Consider the following 14,034-nt stretch of genomic DNA (forward strand, 5'->3'; position numbering starts at 1 on the left):
AGTAATCTAGAGGATGAGCTAATGCATCAATACTTACATGCTAGACAATTCAGTGACACAGCAATACATTCCCTCGCCTGCATATGGCTCTGTCGTAAAAACGGCTTTATTGACATTGCACTGCTCTCCCTTAACAAGAGATTTATTTTTAGGTTTATATTTTTTCCCGTTTATTTATTTTAAAACAACTCCAGTGCTTGTTCTCTCAAACTAAACCTAAAACTACAAGTTTAAAAATAAAGTCAACTTTGAGGTATGGAATTTCTGTACACAAAAATAATTCAATTTTGTGATCTAAAATGAAAAGAAATGTAAAAAAAAAAAAAAAAAGTGGACAAACTGTATTACAGGACAAAAGAAAATATTTACAGCAGTTTGATAACCAGTATATTGGTCATGTACTGAAACTAAATAGACCACGTAATTCCTGTAACACAACATGGAAACAATTGTGTTCTCTCCAAACTGTTGTCATTGTTGTTTTAATTAAAGTGGAATTATTTAATTACCCGCAAGGTTCAACAGTGGCCTCATGCATTATGGTTCAGAGTTAAGTATGGGCAATGATCGCACAATACTATATGTATGCTTAATTTGATAATTTTTTGCTTCTACACCTCCCTAGGGGTGTGAGCAATATTTTTTTTTTATTACGTATCATAAGTTGCACGTAAACATAACACACGAGGAGTCAATGGACCCTCGCAGGTAATTGAATTAACCACAAAAATATATATATATATATTTTTTTTTTTTATAAATCAGGGGGCAAAAAAAACAACAAAACGTAGTATAGATTGCATAAGTGTACTTAAAGTTCACAATTAGCAAGCTAGAAAACTTGGTCTAGAATTATACTGAATTGGATACGCAGCTTTAACAAAATAAAATACATCTACAGCAAAATATGGACAATAAATGTACTAGATAGAGGTATTTCTCGTTTTAAAACGTGTTATTTTAACGCTAAGAAAGACTGATGGTCAGACCTTTTCAGTGTGTGACAAAGAGTAGATTGAAAGGTAGGCTTTTGGTCTGGTGAAAAAAAAGCACAAAAACAAACTACATATATCTTATATAACATCAGAGTGGGTCTACTATGGCTCAGAATTACAAGAATTTATTAAACAAAAACAAAAAAAAGCACACACACCAACTTTCCACTGTTGCAGTTACATTGCATATTTCAGTCACACCGATTTACACCAGTGTTAAATCTAAAAAGACTTCTCTTTAGGACTAATAAATGGATCATTTAAATTGTCTACCAGTAAAAATTCTCAATGTAAAATTACCCTCTTGGTACTATTCTCGGAACGTTTCATAGTGAAACACTAAAAAGGACATAATGCAGAAAGCGTGACAGCAGGTCAGCTGACCCGCACACAGATATATAAAAGCTAAGCCATGTTTGGAAATAACATGTGGGGGACCAAGAAAACCTTCAGTCTTAGTGTACAAAACTTGTGTTTAGGACACAAGCATCTGAATGAGCATTAGAGGGGAAGGGTGCTACATGCACATTTAAACTGTAGGAATGTTTTTCATTTTTATTCAGGGTAAGAAGGTGCACCTGAACGTTAAGACTGAAAATGTACAAAATCTACAAGATAAAATATAAATCTTTTGAAATAAATCAGCAGCTCCTTTTTTTTTTGTTTTTTTAAGGTTTATGAAATATTTAAGGGACCACTAAGTAATGTGTTAACTATGCCTTAACAAAACAGATAATGGCTATTTTGTATTGCAATTAGCAATGTTATTAGTGCTTCAATGTTTACCTAGGCGCCTGCAATTCAAAACAAGTGCCCTACAAAGAATATGCAGTTGCTTGTTCAAATATTTCCCATGCAAAGTAGGTTTTACCTGAAAGTTTAGTTTCAGATCTTAGTGAAATGCTTACAAAAAATTGTAGACAAAACACAATACAATCTTCAGGTCTCCGGGTTTAAAAACTGAGATAAAAGTTTTAGTGTTTAATTAAAAAGAAAAAGAAAAAAAAAACGCAAAAAACAAACAAAAACAGAACAAACTATTTACAGCTCCCAAGCTCAACTCCAACTATTACACACATACCGCTTTCCTACCAGCAGCATTAAAGAGTAGGCACACTGTTTTGGCACTGCTTGATTGTCATTATCACAGCCTGATACGTCATGGCCAGTATTACATAAAAACGCAAACAGCATTAAACCCAGGGACAAATTTTTAAAATGTGTCAACAAAATGTCCAAAAAAAAAAAAAGGAGGGGGAAAAATATATATTAGAAATATTTTATTTACATTTTAAAATCTCTAGAATATGTTTATCAGAACTCCCAAGGGTTGAAACGAACAAATGGTATTAGCAGGAAAATAGGAAATATTCCTTTTGCAGATTTTTTTTTTTTTGGGGGGGGGGGGGGGGACGACGGGACGACACTTAAGTAAACATTGGTCTATATAATAAATTATTAATTTATTAATAATAATTAATTAATAATAATTTATTTAAATTGTTAATTAATAAATAAATTGTTAGTACATACTGATATTTTTCCAAATTCTTGAATGGTTATTTTGTTTGGACTGTGGAGCATTGGAAAATGTTGTTGTGTGATTGGCACCACTGGGAATCTCCATGTTGCTCTACAACTGTAGGCCTGTACTAGCCTATGCTAACATTTCACATATGAAACAATACTGACCAGCACATCAGGGCGACTGTGTATTATATCTCAATACATTAAAGCACGTTAATAAGTTGGTTGTACGTGCCTTTGTGTACACGCATAGGAACCTGCTTTACAATTCCCCACCTATACACCAGAGAAAATACTTCTAACAATTCAATTCATGATGGCTCTTTTTGAATAATATCCCTTCTAGATTGGTTTATTTCCGACCATGTTAAAATATGTGGCATTTACCCCCTTGTCTGTGCAGTTGTTAAAGAATATAATGAATGCCATTATATGTGTATAAAAAGTAAATATGTTAAGGGGGCAGATTCAAATGTTTTAGCACACTTATACTGGGTTCAACGCAAATGTTTGTTACAGCAACAGGCACCCATTGTTTTTCACACTTGTTACGCCCAAAAGCACAAGACATAGGGGGGGTATTCAATTAAGTGGCGTTTTTTCGACGTTTTTTTTTGTCTAAAAAATCGGCACTAATTCGACACAGTATTCAATTGCGGGCGTTTAACCATTTTTAATCCATTTTCACACATGCTGTTTAATTTTTTTTGTTGAATCGGCATGCGCAAAAATTCACCAAAAATGGGCGAAAACACCCGTGAATTCGCCAAAACATATGTATTGCCGGCAAATTCGCCAATACACGTGGTTTTCGCCAGTGCCGGATTTTTTGACCAGTCAAAAAAAAAAAAAAACACAAAAAAAAAAACCGGCACAGGCATTGAATAGGTCGAATGTAAATTCAACCTTAAAATGGATGAAAAGTGCAGTTTTTTAGACTGGTCGAAAAAACAGCACTAATGGAATACACCCCTTAGCAGCACAAAGTGGGTAAATCTGCCTAAAGTATTGGGCACGACAAGAAAAATGTGCAAGACGCCAGATTATTTGCATATTTCTGCTTGCCACCTCAGGAGGACGTGAGCAGAACTAATGGGTGCCCGCGGTATATGTGCCTGATCGGAGAAATAACTGAATTGCTTTATAGAGTGTAGGGCCCATTAAAAAAACAATTTAATTCCCCCTATATGTTAAGGCATAGAAAAAAATAAAAAATAAAATCCTGAAATGAGAATTCTCTGGGACATTTTTGCAAAGTTTAAGTTGTATGTTCTGGCCAGGAGGTGCTAGTGGCCACCAACATTGCAGATTTCTTTGTACTCCATAGGGGTGTTGTACAGTAATTCTCAGGAATAAGTGCAGCTGAACATCCCCCGGAATTGAATGAGTTGTATGCCGTACAATCTCACTTTTATACCAAGCTGGGAGTCTCAATTCTCAACTTGGTAGCCACGTTCAACTCAAGATTGTAGTGTGTTGCCTCTAAAACCTCAAAATCAGTAACTTGTTTGAGACTTTGACACAGAGTGAAAAACCTGGCCTGTGAGACAACTGAATTAGGGTACTGGTGACAGCCTGCTCATGCCATACACAATTCAGCTGCACTGAAATGCTCATTGGTTGACCTACGTATGATATCTGGCCTTGATTTAAACAGAAGAGCTTACAACAAACAATTGTTGTTATGCAAGCAAAGTATATGGATTGGATGTCTACTCTATAAAAAAAAAAAAAAAAAAAGGTTTCCCGAAAAATGGATTTGCAAGTTTAAAGCCCGTGCAGAACGGATGCATCTTTATACAGGATTATGCCGGTATGCACGATTGTTTGATACGTATTACAAAACACAATTTAAAAATTCTGACCCTCTTTAATCCAGTGTAATTTCATACCTTTAATGGACTGCAACAGCATTATGCAGAATGTGTGCCTACCCTTTAATGTATTCAAACAATGATACTATTATACACCTAAAAAAATTCTACACAATATAAAAAAAGCTAGCAAAGAATTTATCTATGTTAACACAGCAGTGCAGTGAAAATCAGCAAGCTAAGCTGCCTCCTTTTTCTTTTAAACAAGTATAAACTTATACAGTCATCACTGCATACAAAGTATAAAGCATTAAATGGAGAACAAAAATAGTGTAATTCATTATTTCAAGAGGTTTTACAAACGGCGCAAGTCTTTATCCAAGCAGGTTTGCTGCGAGACCAAACAAGCTTGTTGCAGACTGCCCAAAATATATATATAAAAAAAACAAAATGTACAAAACTGTGTGGTTCGTGGAGTGCTTATAAAGGAAAAAACAAAAAAAAGAAGTTACCTGAAGACAGAGTAGACGCTGCATTTATGTGTGTATAATGTAGCCCAATGCATTCTACACCATACAATGAGTATCTTTGTTACGCAATGACTACTATACAGTAAAAATCTATTCTAGCAAACCTGCTAGACCCAGGGAGTGTCCCTCTTTCCTGAAAACTGAAGAAATCGTGAGGTTGTACTGTTAAACAAAATATGCACCAGATAATAATCACAGTAAAGTGTTTATGACCCCTGATCTCTGGAACCAACAATGTAATAACCACACAGTTCAGTAGCTACAAATCAAGTAAAATTTACATATATATATTTATATATTTTCTCTCTCTATAAATGTGGCATTTCCTTAGAGCAGAGTGTGGACAAACATCTCCTGGATGCATTAGTGCTGTGATAAGGCTACTTCCTCTAAAGTGAATAGGAAAAAACAAAAAAAACCCTACTGGTAATTCATCACCAAGGTTTAGTGTTGATATACTGAACGTATAGTTTGAAGGTTGTGTGTACGGATTCCCTCCCTGTAACCAGAATGGCAGGTAAGAGTCAAGTTTTCCAAAACAAAGCGGTGTAATGGTTACTAGTCACTAAAAAGTCCATTATCTCTAGTTACATGGAAAGGTTTTGCATGGTCCTTGCTGGAGTGTTATGGGGGATATATATGCAACGCATATATATCTGCCCCACATCAAACAAAACCTAAATAAAAAACAAAAACTTGCAAATGCTTCCAACACTTCTTGCCTTACCGGGGCAAACGCTGCCCTGGTCGGGAGATTCTTTAAGTATAAGAAATGTAAAGCTCTAGCATAATACTCTCATTTGTAGGCTAGCAATGTACTGCCTCCAGCCCAACCCCACCCTCCACTTCCCCTCCCAACCGCTGCAACGTGTTGTGCTCTCTGCACACTTCTGCTCTGAATTAAAGCCTTTTTCATTAGCAGTCTCTGGAAAAAAAGCAACACCTCCATTATGTGTTTTGTGAGGTACATTCAATTTTTTCGAGAAGTTATTTTGGCATAAACACTTTAAAAATAAAAAAAAATCATACTTGGAGGAATTGAATTGATTGAATTAATTAATTAAACTATCTTTAGAAGTTTCTCTTTGTCCCTAGACATTGGTTGTATTTACTTAAGCGACTCCTGAAATTGTTGGGTTTTTTTTTCCGTTTTTTTTCTTAAAGTGGACTTGTGTTCAAAGGTTTAAAATATACATAAAGAAAACAATACATGTAGGCTCAAAAGCAACGAGTCCATAGTTACATGTAGAGGTTCTCTTGTTGAGGTAACAATTCTCTATTGAAAATAAAAGCATGCGTAAAGGCCAAACAAAGTATTCAAGGGTTGTTTACTGGGCGTGAGGAATTTACAGATCTGCCTGATGGTGAGCACACAACTTCCACCTGTATAGAGGTCTGGTAGGAAACTGCCATCGAGTTTCACAATAAGTTAAGCAGGTGACAAGTGTGCTCACTCAGAATGCAGACGTGCTCGCCCAATTTGGTTACAACTCGTTTACTAGACTGAGGACTTTACAGCATGCCTATTCATCTTTAGATTCACTTGCAGTTGGCGATGCCACCACCTCGTCCTGAGGATCCAGTTCACTTTTTACTGCGCCATCTGGTTCTTCCAACCTCATTAGTTTTAGCTTTTTCTTTGGAGGGTTTTTTAGTGTGCCTAGCCGCTCTTTGACTTTGTACTCCAGTGTGCTGTGAGGAATCCCGTAGATGCTTTGCGCTTTTGAGACGCTCATTTTGCCATTCATGACAACACCGATTGCTTCCTCCAATATCTCGCTGTTATACTGTCTGTATCTCCCTCGTTTTTTCCTTGGTTGTTTCGAGCCAGCGTCGCCTTCTTGATCTGAGGTGGGGTACGGCTGTCCAGAGGTAGACTGCTCAACATCTGAGCTCCAGGAATCAGCGCTAGTCTCCAGTAAGTTTCTCCGATTTTGCTTTGGAAGGATAGTCCGTAATTTTTTGCTAAGTGCGCTCTCTGTTTGTGAACCCATTACCAAAGAGTTGTAATTGTACAATTCCCCGCTCCGGGAATCCCAAGACAGATCCATGCCGCGGACCTGTGGAATTTTTAAATCAACTGGAGAAGAAAGGCCCATTTCCTTCTTAATTTCATGTTTGTTTTGACTATTTTTATGAAAAGTATTTGCATTTTCTGTGAGAAAAGGCAGGTCACTGATGTTGCTGAGTGCTCCATTACCCCTATATTTCACACGGCCAAAATTTAGTTCGTAGTGTGGCTTTGCCCAAGAAGCTTCCCTGGATAAGATCAAATGCTGGCCTTGATTCTGCAGTCCCGATGAACCATGGCTGGCAGCTGTGGAGATCTTTCTGCTATGCAATTCCTCACTAATCTGTAAGGAGCGAGCCAATGGCACTTTTAGGGGTGTGGAGTGGCCATAAGTTTCCCTGGTTGCATCCAGAAAATTTCTTGGAGGCACCCCATCACCACTGCGTGGAAGTCCATCTGGACGGTGCTGGCTGGGTCTCCCAGGTCGCCTAATTGGATGGAAGGAAACTGATGTGAGCAGAACTTGCACAGGAAGGGAGGGATGGGTGAAGGGGCCACTCCTTTATTAGAAGGCCTTGCTTGGGTAACATCACTTTTTTTTTTGTATTATAATTTTATCTCAGCATCAGTGTCAAGTTTAAGAAAAAGAAAAAATAAGTTCACAGAAAAAATAAAGAAATGTTGTGGGCAACAAAAAAAATAAAAAAATAATATAAAAAGGTGTCAGCTGGTCTTTGGCTGGGTTCACAAATTCTTGTAGCATAAGAAAAAAATAAAATTAAAATAAAAAGCTTGCGCAACAGTCTTTAATTAGCATCTTAGCAATAAATTAGGACGTAGTAGTCAATCCTGGCGTTTTGCTCAATTTATTAATGTGACGTTACCACTAAACAAGTACAGTAATAAAAGAGTAAGCCACTTAGTACATAATGCAACCTACTTTAAAATAAAGATAAACCAAGTCCGCTGCTCACATCATAAACCGTGATGGTAGTAAGTCATTATAAGAGACGTAGTTCATCAACAATGAGGCCCACAATACAGTTTATTGATATACGTAAAGCAACATTTTAAGAATTTAAAAAGAAAAAAAAATGGCCTTCAAATCAAAGAAGTAGCTTGCAGCAAGGGTGCAATTAACTATTAGGGTCAAAGTCAACATTTAGAGAAAATTTAGATGGCTATTTTGGTAAAGGAATTACCATAATGAACCAGGTTTATTTTATTTTTATTTTATTTTTTACAGACTCAATTTGTAATGCAGGCAGACCATTTTTTTCCCCCCTTAAAAGAATAGATTTGACAGGTGACAGAAGGAATGATTTAGATGGTGATTGGTTTACAGATTATTCAGACATGATTAAATATGTTTGAATGTTAAAATTATAAATTTTAAAAAGCCACACCACAAACAAAAAAACAAAAACAAAAAAATGTAAAAAATAAAAAGCACCTGGAGGCTTTCAACTACCATTTAATACTCTAATGCCAGAAATTGCAGTATCATTGTATGAATCCAAAATCTCAACCAGATAGCCACTGTAATCCTAATTAATGAATATAATGTTCAATCGCCAAAGAAACTTCATACAAAACAGAACTACCAGGACTGCAAAATGCACATGTGAAACTGAGAATGGATATGGGTTAAGTCACACTAACCTCAATCAATATGCTATATGTTGTATTTACAGCTGTCAAAATTGCATATTTAAAAGATAGGGGGGCGAAAGAGAAAAAATAAATAAAATAAAAAAAAGAGGGACAATGACCAAAAAATAATATAAACAAAAATTAAAAAATAAACTAAATACAACAAACTACTATAAACCCACAATAGTTAAAAAATAATAATATATATATATATATATATATATATATATATATATATATATATATATAAAAATAAAAGCACTCAAGTGTGGGGTGGGGGAATACATTGACATCAGCTATACAATGAATAAGGAGCATCAACCAGGGTGCCAGATACACCAACTTTGATTACTAAAGCATGTAAAGTATATGTATTGCCTATATGATCACCTTCATTCACATACTAGGATCAGTTCACCGAATATAACCAATAAACATGTAAGCGTTCATTCTAAACATTCATACAACAGCCCCATCTAAATTGAAGACAATGAATGAGATATATGATAGAGCTAATAGCATATGATTTCATGGACATATTACTAAAAATTTGAGTTTGTTGAAGAATGGCAAGTCATGAATTCAAGAGAACTCATTACTCTTAAAGGGTGGAAGGCATAATCACTTTAGTTTCAAAACAGATCAAGATTTTTGCAGGAGTAATTAAAAGTGAAAACAAATTATAAAAAACAAACAAACAGAAACAAAAAACCCACAACGAAAAGAAGGTGAGGATGGTTCTTACCCATTCCCTATAGAGTTTGAGGTACTTGGAGAAATGCTTGCATGCGTGCTACTGGAACATGGACTCTTCTTAGTGGATAGATCGAGCACTCCATCTGCTGAAGTAGAACAAGCCGATAAGCACTACATATACAAGAATATCATCTGATTTACTTCAGTCATGAAACTCAGAAAGCAATAGGACGGTGAATATGTGCTTTGAAAAAGTGGAACGTTAAGCCTCAATTCTTTCCACAAATCAAAATTTGGCAACAGAGGAAGATGCTCTCTTATCTAATTTAATCTCCCTGTTGCCGCAATTTTGGAGTGTATGTAGACATGCCAGCTGCTACACATACCCTACTATGCCCCTCCTTAGTGAGACTCCATTATCACAAAGGATTTACCATAGAGATCACTCCCCAATAGATGAAGGCCAGACTGGAACAGGGGTCATAGTAACAATGGAGGATATTTATCAATGCTTGCAGAGAGAGATACCAAACGATCAGCTCCAGTTATTTTTCAAACACAGCCATAGATATAGAACAATCAAAAGTTATTAGGCTTTGATATGGGTAGCTTACATCTTTCAAGAAAACCAATTTTTACTGCTTATTATTCCTATTAAATTTTTTTTTTTAATATAAAATAAAGACTGGAGAAGCATATTGCTGGCAATATATATATATATATATATATATATATATATATATATAGAGAGAGAGAGAGAGAGAGAGAGAGAGAGAGCGCGAGAGAGAGAGAGAGAGAGAGAGAGAGAGCGCGAGAGAGAGAGAGAGAAACACCATTTTAAGAAGATACAAAGTGCATTCGGAGACATCTCAATAGGTCTGAAGGCTTTGAATTTAACTAAACCTGAATGAGATTAAACCAAATGTTTCTCTGTGTATTGCCTCTTTAATGTTTTGGAGCAGTTTACCCTTTAAGATTGAGAATGTTAGTTGTGGTTTCTCCTGTCCTATAGGATTTTTAGGGAAGGAGTTTGTGGAGTCTTAGCTGATGCTAGACAGATTTAGTACCTCTCTGATATGGTTCATCTTTCCACTGTCCCTATTTATCCGTTGTGTGTGTGTATATTTTTGAATGTATTGCATTGGTTTAGTTCACTCAGATGAAGACTACAAGCAACAAGAATATGGAATACCAGGGGTATTCCCTTATAATAGGTCACTGCGCCCTAACTGTGGTCACAACTTAATAAAAAAATAGAGTGGTTTAAACCAGCCAACCCTGCTTAATATGGATGCAGCGGCGGATTCTAAGTCAGATGGATCTCTATACATGGATGCAAATGGCGAGTTTTTGCAGACCATTCTGTTCTGAGATGTAGGGAACTTTCCGCGCTGTCTTTCCATGAAACTGGGTTTTTCAGGGAGGCAACAATGAGCATACGGAATTGCCCCATCTTGGAGAGCGTCATGGGCAATATAACAAAGCTCTGTGCTATTCTGAATCCTACAGGAATGGAAGCCTGTTTCAGATGCAGCTCTTGCACTTAGCATGGGGCTGCTAAAGCCAAAGTGCCAATACTAAAGACTGCGTAAAATCAGTTGGTAACGCAAATACACTAACTCCTGCATTAGCCCCTATGGATTCCCACATCTAGCATAAGGTAGAAATACTGCTTCCAGAGTTACCCACAAATCTGCGACTCAGAATCAGCACCAATGTTTACCCTGTGTCAGCGCTTGCTTATAGAGAATGAGCTTTTCCAGGACATGCCCTAACCAAAACACATAAGAGGTATTTCTGGCATTCCCATTCTCACTTGAGACAGTAGAGGCCCCAATTACATAAGCAGCTTAAGGTTTAGTGCCAGCTTCACAGTCCTACAAAACCAGAGTAATGAGGGAAGGAGCGCTTCAGTACGGAGTGCTTTCCTATAGATTACATTCTGCTAATCATATTTTAGTCACACTTATATAACCAGGACATTCCTATGCTAACAGAGGAAGCCATACTGCTAACAAAGGAAGCCAAACTGCTAACAAAAATTTACAATGAAATAGTAGTCTCCTTTCCAAAATTCTAAAAAAGTTATCCAATGTTTAGAACTGTACGAAGCAGCAGATCCAAAATAGAGAAAATGACGTATTGGGATAGAATGATTCGACTTCCTCACCACATTGCCTTCTCTGTACAACACAGCACCTCTACCTGCGTGGTTTCCCTCTTTTACGTCACAGACAGTCTATTTTATTATGGTTTACAGTAACATAATACAATATACGAGTGTGGCACAATAAAGTAAGGTAACAAGACCTCTAACGTGTGTAATGTTTTCTATTTCATTCTAATTCCCCCCCCTTCACCCCAGGCCAAAGCAGGCAGACCACTGCTTCTCCTCATAACCACTATACTGCGCCTCATATCAGTCATAGGGGGAGATTCAAATGTTTGAAAAGTCAGTTGGGAGTCTGTTATTTCCTATCTAATAGACAGGGGGGAAAAAAACACCCAACCGACTTATCAAACATTTGAATTTCCCCCATACTGTCCCAATATCAGTTATAAGACGGTGGGGCTGGCGGAAACATGGTCACACATTCAGGTGCGCAGTCAGATCAGATTTCTTGTAGAAGTGTATGGTGATAAACGTCAGGTCATGGAAACCGGTTTGGGTTTGGTGCATGGCCTTTAATAATGGCAGGACAGACATTCAAGATAAGCAACGATCCGGCCGTCCAACCACGTCCACCACAGATGGCCGTTCATGCCGCATTGAAGGTCTGATTCCGGAGGACAGATGCATTTGAGTCCGGAACATTGCTGATGAATGGTGACCGTGAAGATCAGAAAACAGTCATATCCTGGCTTCAGGCGCTTGACACCAATTTCTCCTTTGCCAGAATAGAGGTCTTTGTGTACCGTTGGAACAAATGCTTAGACAAATATGGGGACTATGTAGAAAAATCTGTAATACTATTGAGTACACGTATATGTACGAGGTGAATATATTTACGCAGTGAGGGGCCTTGTTACCTTATTTATTGAATCCCCCCTTGTACTATACAAAAAAGTAACAGTTATATAACGTACAACTACATTAAAAGTGTAAAAGTTTCATATTTCTTGCATTTTAGTATACTCTAAATACATGTCTTAACTAAGGAGGGAATTCAATTGAACGTGAGTTTGTTGAGCTCTGGGGACGAGTGAAAAGAGCTATTCAATCTCCTGGGCAGTAAACCCACGACTAGTGGATATCGCCTCACACCCTCCTGAGGTGTGAGCACAAGTCCAACTTGGTTAGTGTCTTTAGGCTAGTCACGGTGCTACTGCATGCGCTAGCTGCATTATGTCCAGCACTTCTGAGAAAGCAGTTTACTGCGGGATCTGGCCAAAATACACAGACTGACAGCAGGATCCGAACGGTCAGAATTCCGATGGATCCCGGTGCTAAGAACAGGGGTTAGACTGCGAGAGGGGGAGCAGTTAGGGTTAGTATTAGTGGTGTGGTAAAAATAAGATTTTACACTTACCGGTAAATCTATTTCTCGTAGTCCGTAGAGGATGCTGGGACTCCGTAAGGACCATGGGGAATAGACAGGCTCCACAGGAGGCATGGGCACTTTAAGAAAGACTTTGGACTCTGGGTGTGCACTGGCTCATCCCTCTATGCTCCTCCTCCAGACCCCAGTTAGAGAAACTGTGCCCAGAGGAGATGGACAGTACGAGGAAAGGATTTTTGGGAATCCCAGGGCAAGATTCATACCAGCCACACCAATCACACCGTATAACTTGTGATAACTACCCAGTTAATAGTATGAACAAACTACATAGTCTCGGTCTAAACCGATGAAACTATAACATAACCCTTATGTAAGCAATAACTATATACACGTATTGCAGAAAGTCCGCACTTGGGACGGGCGCCCAGCATCCTCTACGGACTACGAGAAATAGATTTACCGGTAAGTGTAAAATCTCATTTTCTCTAACGTCCTGGAGGATGCTGGGACTCCGTAAGGACCATGGGGATTATACCAAAGCTCCCAAACGGGCGGGAGAGTGCGGATGACTCTGCAGCACCGATTGAGCAAACAGGAGGTCCTCCTCAGCCAGGGTATCAAATTTATAGAACTTTGCAAAGGTGTTTGACCCCGACCAAGTAGCTGCTCGGCACAACTGTAATGCAGATACCCCTCGGGCAGCCGCCCAAGACGAGCCCACCTTCCTAGTGGAATGGGCCTTAACCGATTTAGGCAATGGCAATCCTGCCGTAGAATGCGCCTGCTGAATCGCGTTACAGATCCAGCGAGCAATAGTCTGCTTTGAAGCAGGCGCGCCAACTTTGTTGGCTGCATACAGAACAAACAGCGCTTCAGTTTTCCTAACCCTCGCTGTTCTGGCCACATAAATCTTCAAAGCACTGACCACATCAAGGGACTCTGAATCCTCCAAGTCCCGTGTAGCCACAGGCACGACAATAGGTTGATTCATATGAAAAGAAGAGACCACTTTAGGCAGAAATTGAGGATGAGTCCTCAATTCTGCCCTATCCACGTGGAAAACCAGATAAGGGCTTTTATGTGACAAAGCCGCTAATTCCGAAACACGCCTCGCAGAAGCCAAGGCCAACAACATGACCACTTTCTAAGTGAGATATTTCAACTCCACTGTTGTGAGTGGTTCAAACTAAGGTGACTTGAGGAAACGTAATACCACATTAAGATCCCACGGCGCCACCGGAGGTACAAAAGGAGGCTGAATATGCAGCACCCCCTTCACGAATGTCTGTACTTCAGGAAGAGAAGCCA

General features: G+C 38.3%; 1 protein-coding gene across 2 annotated transcripts in view; it reads right to left on the reverse strand.

Moving 5' to 3' along the window:
• Positions 1–5,725: 5,725 nt before the first annotated feature.
• LOC135056781 (ligand-dependent corepressor-like) overlaps positions 5,726–14,034 on the reverse strand; it is a 116,285-nt gene continuing 107,976 nt past the window's right edge. Inside the window, exons 7-8 of one of the 2 annotated variants that reach the window (XM_063962358.1) lie at positions 9,276–9,369; positions 5,726–7,365 (exon numbers count right to left, since the gene is read on the reverse strand). In XM_063962358.1, coding sequence (XP_063818428.1) covers positions 6,390–7,365; positions 9,276–9,369 — 1,070 coding nt within the window. In that variant the 3' untranslated portion in view covers positions 5,726–6,389. Of the gene's footprint in view, positions 7,366–9,275; positions 9,373–14,034 lie in introns of both variants that reach the window. The other variant, XM_063962357.1, reaches the window with a different exon arrangement.

This window comes from Pseudophryne corroboree, chromosome 3 (assembly GCF_028390025.1).
Source record: "Pseudophryne corroboree isolate aPseCor3 chromosome 3, aPseCor3.hap2, whole genome shotgun sequence".
Taxonomy (NCBI): Eukaryota; Metazoa; Chordata; class Amphibia; order Anura; family Myobatrachidae; genus Pseudophryne; species Pseudophryne corroboree.